Here is a 12001-nt window from a genome sequence, read left to right on the forward strand (position 1 = left end):
AGCCCCTTTCACACATACAGACCTTTCCGGAAAATTACCGGCAATTTTCCGGAAAGGTCTGTATGTGTGAACAGGTCCTTTTTGAAAATACCGGTAAATTCGTTCTGGCTATTTTCCGGAAAGAGAAGTTGTAACATTACCGGCAATTTGCCGGAATGCTGCGCTGTGTGAATGCAGAAGGAAGATTCCCGTAATAAGCGCGTGCACGTCTAGAACGTGCTGACGTGAGACGTCTGCTTTAGCCAATCACAACAGTCAGACACATTTACGTCCGCACGGTTCATGAGAATAAAAGCCTTTGAATATTTTTCCAGACACATTTAGCTGCTAGAAGTTAGTCAGATCACGTTTATATGTTCTTCTTAATGCCAACTGTGTAAATAATCATCGATAAGATGCTTATGATAAGCCGTTGTTTGTTTACGTTCGTGTGCCTGTGAAACAGCCTGTGAGCGCCTGCACACGCACATATTATGAACATCTCAACATGCGAAAGTGATCCTGCGAAAGTTGTTCACATTATTGATCATCCACAGAGTTTGTAATTTAGTCAAATGTTTACAAACACAAGCGCAGCCGTTTAAAGCTCATTTGTGGTGAATGATGTCAGAATTTACCGGTATTTTGGAATGGATGTGTGAATGCTCTTTTCCGGAAAATTTCCGTAACGTCCTCGCCTGTGTGAACAGCGCTTTTTTGAATATACCGGTAAAGTCGTTCCGGAAATTTTCCAGATATTTACCGGTATCACTGTGTGAAAGGGGCTAATGTCTTCATATTTCACCTTCTTTTTGTAATACCTGTGTCATACCCATGCCATTATACAGATTTGTGTCCTGATATGTCACAAAAACATGTACACACACACACACACACACACGTGAAAGTTCATCCTCAGAGACTTTAAAGAAAATAATGTTTAAATGGCAGTCCTTCAGAAATGGTAGAATTTTCAACAAAAGTACTTCTTAAAAAGCTGTTTAACATATTTAGATCTTATTGTGTGTATTAGTTATTGCTGTTGAATCTTTTATTGTTAGAAACATGTACATGTAGTCATTTAGCAGATGCTTTTGTCTAAAGAGACTTGCAACTGAGGAGGCATTCAGAGATTCATCAGGAAGAGGCAATGCACACGACAGGAGCTGATTACAGTGGCGTAGCGGACGGGCCCGCAGGGCACGCACCGCGGGGGGGCCCCGCGTGATTAGGGGGCCCCACGTCGTCGCGATTTTCAAAAATTTAAAATCCAGGAACCGCAATAATCAAACTCTTGGGAACAACTGTGGACGGAACCAAAGTTCACAGGTCTGTGTTCTCTGAACACCTCTCAAGCGGTGGACTACTTCATTCTGATTGCTTGCCGCCGAACCGCGTCATAGCCAGTGAAGACGCGCCGCTGTTTCTCGCCGCCGGTTCTCGTTAAAAAATGAATGACTTCTGGCTACTTTGACGCTCTCGCCGCTTTCGGTTTGGGATCGCTCCTCAGTTTGTGAAGGATTCCCCGCGTTGTCGCTCCACTCCGCCTCATTTCCCCGCACCTCAATTTGTGACATAGATATATACACTAGATATTGTATAGGGACCCCGAGCATGCGTCAATAGCGCCGCCACATTGGTACAGTGCTCCCAGGACAAATGTCATTCAGTCGCACTAGACAAGTGTTATTACGTGAAGATGCGGGACTGTAGCGCTGTCTACGAGTGTAGTAACGAGCAAACAAAGAAAACAAAGCACAAAGGCAGAACATTCCATAGGTAGGATTAAGTTTTTTACGTTTTTGTATGTTCTGAAATTTGTGCTGAACAGGTAGCGTTATTGATAATAATACAGCCACTTACTGCATTCACTATAAGTCAAATTAGCTCCAATTCGCACTAAATACTCGGTTTATGCTAGCTTTGTTGAATAAAATCAGCAAACAATGAAAAAGAAATATGACAACGAGATGCTGCGCTGCCAGAAACTTGTATTATTGTCGGCTAGTGAAGGACAAATCGCTCCCTCCGTCAGTATGAGGAGTGAAAGCAGGAGAGGAGCTGTGTTTCAGGACATGATTAGATCAAGTTTAACAGGGAGGTGGATAGTACATTTCTGTACACACAAACACAAGCTTTTTGTCAGGAATGCCAGTGCAGTCACTGATCCATCAATGTAGAAAAGTGATGTAAAATTATAATTTTCATAATTGAAATAAAAATAAAAATACTAACATCCAGGAAAACTCCCGATCATAGATATATATGTGTATATGTGTATATCTCTGGCTCTGCCGCCCCCAAACACCCCCCCCCCCCCCCCCGACCCCCTTGAAAACTGGGGGCCCCATCGGTGATCCCTGCAGGGGGGCCTCAGCATTTTGCGCTACGCCACTGGCTGATTATACAGCGGAGCTGACACTGCTGAACTTTGGTGGGGGAGTGACTTTTTAACATAGGGAAGAGTGCGTTTCCTACAGTTGGTTTGTCAAGCCCACTCACCTCTGTGAGGCACACTTAGATATGCTTATTGTTTTGAGGTGGTCATTTATATAGCGCATATATCATGTATGGCCATACACCCAAAACACTTCACCATCATGAGGGGGGTCTCTCTGCACCCCCACCAGTGTCAAGCTGCACTTGGATGAGCAGCCTAGTGTTCCCATGTGCTCTCCCATCCAGACACTGACCAGCCTCAGCACCTGCTCATCTTCAGTGCGGGACCAGTCTTGAGCTGCAGGGTGATCTGACTGCGGCCAAAACTAGTAGAAGTTGTTTGTGTTATAATAAAAAGTGCACTAAACTCATGTGGAAGTGTATAATGTATGTTTGTGTGTGTGTGTAGGTGAGCAGTCCGCTGGCGTCTCCCACTCAGTCTCCAGCTCCATCTCCGTCTGGCAGTGTGAACAGTGTGTGTCCTGGTCTCGGCCCGCTGCCGCTCATCTCTCAGTTCCCTCGGCCTGGTGGCCCAGCACAAGGTACACACACCTCCACACGCACAGACACACAAACATAGACACACACAGACACACTCTCACAGAAGCACGCAATCACTTACACACACACACACACACACACACACACACACACACACACACACACACACACACACACGTGTTAGCTACAGTACATGTTGACCAATAGAAACCTTTGCTGTTGGTTCGCTGGTGTGTTTGAGTTGATCCTGAACTCTTTTTAGTGAGCGTGCGTGTGTGTGTGTGAGTGATTGTGTGCTTCTGTAAGAGTGTGTGTGTGTGTGTGTGTGTGTGTGTGTGTGTGTGTGTGTGTGTGTGTGTGTGTGTGTGAGAGAATGTACGTGTCTGTGAGTGAGCATGTGAATGAAAGTGTGTGTGCGTGCGAGCAAGAGCGTCTGTGTGTAATTGTAGTTGTCCAACTCTAACTGTGTGTGTGCTTGTGTGCGTGCGTGTGTGTGTGTGTGTCAGCAGATGGCCGATACTCTTTACTGGGGCAGCCGCTGCAGTATAGTCTGTGTCCTCCTCCCATCATGCACAACCACAACCAGTCCTCCTACAGCTCCCATCAGGTACAGCAGTGTGTGTGTGTGTGTGTGTGTGTGTGTGTGTGTGTGTGTGTGTGTGTGTGTGTGTGTGTGTGTGTGTGTGTGTGTGTGTGTGTGTGTGTGTGTGTGTGTGTGTGTGTGTGTGTGTGTGTGTGTGTGTGTGTGTCAGTGTGTGTCAGTGCATGTGTGTTCATCCGTGCTAGGGAAAGCAAACCAAAAGCAGTTGATTTGTGTGTTGTGTTTTGTGTTTAAGAATTATAAGACCCCTGAATTAAGCCCCCCCCCTCATTTATTTCCCCCCCAATTTCTGTTTAATGGAGAGCAGATTTCTTCAGCACATTTCTAATCATAACAGTGTTAATATCTCTAATAACTGATTTATTTTCTCTTTGTCATGATGACAGTAAATAATATTAGACAAGATATTCTTCAAGACACTTCTATACAGCTTAAAGTGACATTTAAAGACTTCACTGGGGTAATTAGGGTAACTAGGCAGGTTAGGGTAATTAGGCAAGTTATTATATAATGATGGTTTGTTCTGTAGACTATCGACAACTAATATAGCTTAAAGGGGCTAATAATATTGACCTTAAAATGGTGTTTAAAAAATTAAAAACTGCTTTTATTCTAGCCGAAATAAAACAAATAAGACTTTCTCCAGAAGAACAAATATTATCAGACATACTGTGAACATTTCCTGAATCTGTTCCACATAATTTGGGAAACATTAAAAAAAGAAATAAAAATCAAAGGGGGCGAATAATTCTGACTTCAACTGTATGTCGCCACTAGATTGCATGGTTCGGGATCTGTGAAGCTGTGCATTGATGTATTTGTTCCTCAGTGTTTGGACTCTCAGTAGTGATTATTAAACCACACTGAACTGAACTGAACTGAACTGAGCTGAACTGAACTGAGCTGAACTGAACTTAAACTCTGAAAACTGAACTACACTGTTTACATTCACTATAACAGTGGTTCTCAAACTGTGGTACACGTACCACTAGTGGTACGTAGGCTTTCTTCAAGTGGTACGCAGAGAAATACTGGATAATGAAAGAAAAAAATATATAATAACACACTTTTAACCCTTTAATGCGAATGATTACACTGATGTTATCAGCACCGGCTGTTCCCTAAAGCATACGAACACACCGGTGTGCTTAGAATGTTTACTTTAGTTCATAGCGTCATCTCATGCTAAAAATCAACCCGCTTTGGCACAAAGCCAGAGAAAGAGGCATGCGGCACTTGTAGAGCAGATACTAGAGAATAGCTTTTTTGTTGTGTTGGCATTTCAGTTACTGCAAACTTAGGAATCTCCCCATGCTGCATCATTAGTACAGTAATTATAAAAATGTGTTAAATGTGTGTTCGTGGCTGTGTAAAATTTTTTTTGTTTGTTTGTTTTCGATATATAAAGTTTTTTGTTTTGTAAAGCAGCAAGTGTACATGCCACATATTTTAACATGTATCAAAAATGGTTTATATACAAGTATGATGACTTATAGCCTATATTTATTTATGAGGTCCAAGCAACATTTCCAGTTTTGATAAATAGGTTACTATTTGTAAATACTTTACGTTTAAGTACAGCAGTTTTCTTTTTACCTTAAGAACAGTAGCCTACCATTTTTTATTGACTTTTAAAAGTGGCTGACAATAATGAATATTCTTAATAATGGGAATTAATCTGCCTCGTCATTATGGTGGTACTTGAAGAGATCATTTTTTCAGAGGTGGTACTTGATGAAAAATGTTTGAGAAGCACTGCACTATAATGTTCTATGTGAAGCTGCTTTGACACAATCTACATTGTAAAAGCGCTACACAAATAAAGCTGAATTGAATATAAAAAAATGTATTATTATTATTTTTTCAGTAATACTCTTTATCTGGTAAATTTAACATTCGCACCTGCAAATGAACTGTTACCTCAGTTTTAGTGTATTTTTTACACTGCTAAAGGGCTTTTGTTATTTAGATTGTTCGTCTTGGTTCTAGACAAGCTTTGTTTTTTGCAGTGATTCACGTTTCTCTTTTTTAATTAGTAGTTTATTACTTTATTTCTCCCGTATATTGGTTTAATCTGGTGTACATGCACTGCAGGAATATTCATCATCTGTGTGAGCCATCCCTCCACTCATGACTCCATCACTGTGTTTGGTTGTTCACAGTGTGTGTGTGTGTTTGCTCAGAATCAGGGAGTGATGAAGCACGGAGCGCGGGGCAAACGACAAACGCTCAAATCTGCCTCTACAGACCTCGGGACTACTGACATGGGTGAGAGACCGAACACACTGCAGGCTTTCTGCTCATTGACAGACGACACCACACAAACACACAGTAGCTGCATTTCCACTATCAGGCCAGTGCGAGCCAGGGCTTTTATCGGGCCGGGCCGGGCCAATCTCCCGGGTGGTTGAGTAACGCCTCATTCACACGGGGCTTCAGCGTCAACGCTTGACTGAAGGCGTGTCTGGAGTTGGGGCTGTAGCGATCGTCATAGCAGCGTCAGCCAATGAAATTCAGTCAGCAATAGGCCACTGTCTGAGCTGGTGTATTTGCATACAGCGATCTGATTGGCTGACGCTTCCGTCTGCGCTTGAAAAGTTGAGCAAGTCCCAACTTCTGCAGTGAGCAACGCCTCTGAAGCGGCGCCGACGGATCCAAAATGCAGTTCGGCAACGCCTGACGTCACCCATTCAAAGTGAATGGGAAGCGTTGACGCTGACGCCCCGTGTGAATAGGGCGTAATGAGGCCAAAATCATGTCGTGTTTCCACTGTCGGGCTAGTAGCTCGCAGCGCGTCAAGCAAACACCGCCCACAGAACATCCCCCGAATAAAACGTCACACAACCCGCCCACTTCAACAGGAATCATGCAAATAAAGCACACCATGGAGTCATCACGAAACCATTAAAATGAAGACAACCCAAACAAACAAACGACACGTTACTGTACAGCAGTACATTATATGTCTATACGCACAGACCTGTGTATTTCCATTCATTACATTTGTTTACTCACCGACCGACTGTTGGCATTGTGCATCGAGTGCTCTCGCCACTAACGGAGGGACCCAGCACAGTGAGCGCACCATCCATAATATAAAACAACAGAAATTCTGTTATAACTCGGTATGAAATGTATTGTACAGCATCCTTGTTTTGATAGACGTCGTGTTCAGTGTTTCAGCACATAAGAGCAAGTAGCCTAATAAATTATAGACATAGCCTAGTATTTGTTGCGCTCGGCAGCTATTCACTAAAGCTCTACATTTAAAGTTTCATTTATAAATTAGACCACGTCATGTAAAAACATCAACACTGGTTTGAGGATATAGAACACATATTTACTGTTTCCCCCGATGCGTTTAAAGCACGGGACTGGGTGACAGAAAAAAAAGTAGGCTAGATTCTGCTTTCTCTCACCCAAAAAAATTCTGTTTGCGCGATTAGATTAATATTATCGTCTCCAAATACTTAATATTTATTATTAAATTATACTTAATTATACTTAAATTATACTTAATAATATTTCAAACCTTCTCCGGTGTTTATTGTTTTTAGAAAATCTAAATCTAAAATCTTTTCTTCAGATAAGCCTTTGTAAAATGAAAGTTATGTGGCTTTAAATCGAACAGTTTGATTTATGTATTGTATATAGGCTACCTACATTGTTGTAGCTAACTTTTGTTTATTTTATATTGGCTTATTTATTTAATGTGATTTTATATATAACTGATATTTGTAATTCTTTAAATTATATTTCAATATAGCTTAGGCCATTTTATCAAGATATGACACTATATTGTTTAAGGCTATGAAAGTGGGCACGTAATTTGTTAAGTTTTATGTCTTTCTGTTGTATTTAAATTGTGTATTATTATCTCCTAAATAAAAAAGCCGCGCAGCATCAACACAGCTGTAAAGGGAGCGCTCTTTTTCTCGGTCTCACACACACATACAGGCATTTAAACGTGCACAAACACACCTTTTAAACTTGACAATAACTCTGGAAAACCTTTACAGTCTGCTGTGTCTTTAATATGGTGTAAAGATTATTCTGCGTTATTGAAACATAAAGGAGGACGCAGCAATGTCACTATAAATAAAACTACTTTATTATTTTATGCAACAGCCTTACATTTAAAAGGGAAGCATAAGGGCGATCATACGCAAAAAGACCCCATAAGGCTAGCTGTTTTCTTTCTCTTATTTATTTATTTGTTTGTCGCATGTATTCATAATTATTCATGTATTATTCAGAAAACTGTGTCCGCCTCTCCTTTCACTCCGGCCAGAAGCCCCAGCTGGCCTTCTTTGGCCCAAGGAATTCGGCGGGTCAAAAAATGCTGGCCGCTGGCCCCAAGAAAGCCCAGATTTAGCCCGATTAGGCCCCAGAAGTGACAGAGTTAACGCGACTGGCCTTGGCTCGCCCTGGCTTGTTCGCTGTAGGCGCGATAGTGGAAACGCGGCTAGTCTCTACATCTGATGCAGGGTTCCCACGCTTCTTGAAAGAACTTGAATGGATTCAGGGCCTGGACAGAACACCGGTCCTTGAAATTGCCTAAATTTAATTCCTTTATTTTCTTTTGCCGGAGTCTCTTATTCATCAGGGATGGCCACCGCGGAATGAACCGCCAACTATTCCAGCATATGTTTTATGCGGCAAATGCCCTTCCAGCTGCAACCCAGTACTGGGTGTGTACTAAAAAGCATCTTTAGTCTAGTTTTGAACTAAGAGAGTGTGTCTGATCCTTGCACATTAAGGCTAATCCAGAGTTTAAGAGCCATATATGAGAAAGCTCGACCTCCTTTAGTGGACTTGGTATTCTGGGTAGTACCAGAAGCCCTGAGTTTTTAATCTTTTTGACAATAAAATAGTAATAAGATGTGTCTGTGTCCTGCAGTGGTCAGTCGGGTGTTGGAAGTGACGGATCTCCCAGAAGGCATCTCTCGTCCTGAGGCTGAAAAACTCTTCAATCAGCTCTCGCTCTGCGGCGCCAAGATCCAGTGGCTGAAGGACCCTCAGTGTCCCAGAGGCCCTGGCGGCGGACGCGGGGACGGCAGTGACCCAGCACACCTCTACACTGTAGTGGCCGTGTTCCCCAACACCATGGCGGCCCAGAACGCATCCTTCAAACTCAACAACAGCGGTGGCGGCCTGTTCAAGCTGCGCGCCGCCAAAAAAAACTATGACCTGCGCGTGCTGGAGAGAGCCAGCTCACAGTGAGAGACCCACAGGGAGGAGATCATCCCGCTGTTCCTTACACACTCACACATCCTTTATATTGCTTTACTTTCTGTCATTGACTGAAGAGCACATAATGAGACACTCGCCGATCGTAAGACACGCGCACACACACACACACATAAGCTGGTGGCTTAAAGGGGCGGTACATAACACTGCATAAACATAGAGCTCCTCCCTTTGTGGCTTGTTTATAGCATAAATATCGAAAGAGTCTTAAATCAAGAGGTTTTCCTAGAAGAGTAAAGACTTTTGTGTTAATGAGGAGTCAAAAGTTTTTCTGTAAAATGAGCAAAATAATCTGACAATGGAGGAAGAAAGGTAAGCTTGTTTTTCATTTTGACATGAGATCATTTTCCTTACCGCACTGGCAGAAAACTCACTTCATTATGACTCATTATTTCTGAAAACAAGACACTTTTTTATTTTGCTTGTTTAGAAAATGCTTGATTTTAAGATTTGTTTTAAATAATTTGGACTAGAATCAAGACAAAAGCACATTCTTTCTTGGTGTTTTTGTCTTCTTTTTAGTATAAACATCTAAAAATTGTTCAATCGAGAGGTTTTTCCAGACAAGTGAAGAATTTTTGTGTTGTTTTTAGAAATAATGAGTGAAAATTAAGTGAGTTTTTCTGTAAAACAAGCTTAATAATCTGCAAATGGGGGAAGACAGATAGTCTTGTTTTTCATTTGGACATAAGATTTTTTTTGCTTGTTTAGAAAATGCTGCTTTATTTAGGATTTTTGTTCTGACATTTGGACTAGAATCAAGACAAAAGCATGCTCTTTCTTGCTGTTTTTGTTTTGTTTTTAGTACAAATATCTAAAAACTGTAAAATTAAGATGTTTATCTGGACAAGTTAAGCATTTGTGTTTGTTTTTTAGAAATAATGGTTCAAAATGAAGCGAGTTTTTCTGTAAAATAAGCTAAATAGTCTGACAATGGGGTAAGAAAGATGACGTAAGGTTGTTTTTCATACTGCATTGGCAGAAAACTCACTTCATTTTGACTCATTATTTCTGAAATAAAACTTTTATTTATTTTTTTGCTTGTTTATAAAATGCTGCTTGATTTTAAGATTTTTGTTCTGACATTTGGACTAAAACTCTAGACAAAAGCATGTTCTTTCTTCATGTTGTTGTCTTGTTTTTAGTAAAAATATCTAAAAATAGTGAAATCAAGACATTTTTCTGGATTTTTTGTCTTGTTTTCAGAAATGATGAGTCAAAATGAAGTGAGTTTTTCTTCAAAACGAGCAAAATAATCTTACAGTGGGGTATTTTTTTTAAATATTTGGACTAGAATCAAGACAAAAGCACATTCTTTCTTGGTGTTTTGTCTTGTTTTAGTATAAACATCTATAAATTGTAAAATCAAGACATTTTTCTGGACAATTTAAGATTTTTTGTGTTGTTTTCAGAAATATTCAGTCAAAATGAAGTGAGTTTTTCTTCAAAACGAGCAAAATAATCTGACAATGTGGTAAGAAAGGTAATGCTGATTTTCATTTTAACACTAGATTGTTTTCTTTATTGAATTGGCAGAAAACTCACTTATTTTTGGCTAATTTTTTTTTTTTGGAAAACAAGACCATGTTTTTTTGCTTGTCTAAAACATGCTGCCTAATTTACGATTTTTTTTTTTTTTTAATATTTGGACTAGAATCGAGTTTTTGTCTTGTTGTCTTGACATGTTTTTATTAAGAAAACTCACTCAATTCTGCCTTATTGTTACTGAAAACAAGACTTCTTTTGCTTCTTGATTTCAGAAATTTGTAATATTTGGACTAAAATCGAGACAAAAGCAATTTTTTTAAGTTTTTGTCTTTTTTTTTTGTAAAATTGTAAAATCAAGATGTTTTTCTAGACAAGTAAAGACTTTGTGTTTTGTTTTCAGAAATGTTAAGTCAAAACAAGGTAAATAATTAGATTGTAGATTGTAATTGTAGATATTTGGACTAGAATCAAGACAAAAACTCTGAAGAAATAAAACAAAAAGTATTTTCTTTCTAAGGGTTTTTGTCTTCTTTATAGTACAAATCTTAAATCAAGACGTTTTTTTTTTGTGTGACGTGTGTTTTCAGAAAAATGAAGTCATTATTGTGAGATTTTACTAAACAAAGCAAATGTGCCAGCAGAGTAAAAGCAGAATAACCTTGTTTTTGGGTTAAAATAATAAGATTGTTTTGCTTACACTGCTGGCAGATTATTGATCTTGTTATAAGAAAAAACTTCATTAATTATGACTTTTATTTCTAAAAACAAGTCTTTTTTTTGCTTCTTGATTTCAGTATTTTTTGATATTTTGACTAGAATCAAGACAAAAGCAGAAAAGTGTGTCTTGTTTTAGTACAAATATCTAACAATTATAAAATCAAGACGTTTTTATAGATGTTAAGTAAAAAATTTGTGTTTGGTTTTCAGAAATTGCGTCAAATCAAGCTGAATAATCTGATCTGCCAATGGGGAAAGCAGAATCATGTTATGTTAAATAGTAAAAAATAGTTTATTTAGCTTGACTTATTTGGGTAGTCTAGAAATGCTTCGTGATCGTTTTCCTGCTTAAAATAAGCAAAATAATCTGACAATAGAGACAGCAGAATATCGTCATGTCACAAGGAAAAACAAGATTATTTTGCTTTCCCCGTTGGCTGATTATTTTGATTGTTTCACAGAAAACTCATTTAATTTTGACTCATTTCAACAAGACAATATTTATTGCTCGTCTAGAAAATGTGTTTTGATTTAAGAATTTGTAAATATTTGGACTTAAAACAAGACAAAAACTCTAAGAAAAGCATAAAATATAGAGTATTTGCTTAGTTTTTTGTCTTCTTTGTAGTACAAATATTAAATCAAGACGAATATTTTCTTGTATTGTGATGTTTTCTGAAATATTAAGTCAATATTAAGTGAGATTTTACTAAACTAAGTAAATCCGCCAGCAGGGTAAGCAGAATAACCCTGTTTTTGGTTTGAAATAATATGATTATTTTGCTTACACTGCTTGCAGATTATTGATTATTGATTTTAAGGAAAAACTCCATTAGTTATGACTTTTATTTCTGAAAACAAGACCATATTTGTGCTAGGAAATGTTTCTTGATTTAAGATTTAATTAATGTATCATTTAATTTCATTTGAATCAAATGTTTGGATATTTGTGCTATAAACAAATCATAAACTCCTGAGAAGGAAAACAATTTTTTTTTTGCAGTGTAAAACTTGAAATGATCACTC

The 12001-nt window shown here is 38.9% G+C and overlaps 1 protein-coding gene across 16 annotated transcripts in view; it reads left to right on the top strand.

Moving 5' to 3' along the window:
* r3hdm2 (R3H domain containing 2) overlaps positions 1 to 11708 on the top strand; it is a 130620-nt gene extending 118912 nt beyond the window's left edge. For 9 of the 16 annotated variants that reach the window (XM_073954785.1, XM_073954796.1, XM_073954789.1 and 6 more), the window contains 4 exons: positions 2828 to 2960; positions 3429 to 3526; positions 5683 to 5788; positions 8421 to 11708. In XM_073954785.1, coding sequence (XP_073810886.1) covers positions 2828 to 2960; positions 3429 to 3526; positions 5683 to 5788; positions 8421 to 8743 — 660 coding nt within the window. In that variant the 3' untranslated portion in view covers positions 8744 to 11708. The remainder of the gene's footprint in view (positions 1 to 2827; positions 2961 to 3428; positions 3527 to 5682; positions 5789 to 8420) is intronic. The other 7 variants (XM_073954788.1, XM_073954797.1, XM_073954792.1 and 4 more) reach the window with 1 other exon arrangement.
* Positions 11709 to 12001: the final 293 nt, after the last annotated feature.

The sequence above is a fragment of the Danio rerio genome, chromosome 6 (assembly GCF_049306965.1).
Source record: "Danio rerio strain Tuebingen ecotype United States chromosome 6, GRCz12tu, whole genome shotgun sequence".
Lineage (NCBI taxonomy): Eukaryota > Metazoa > Chordata > Actinopteri > Cypriniformes > Danionidae > Danio > Danio rerio.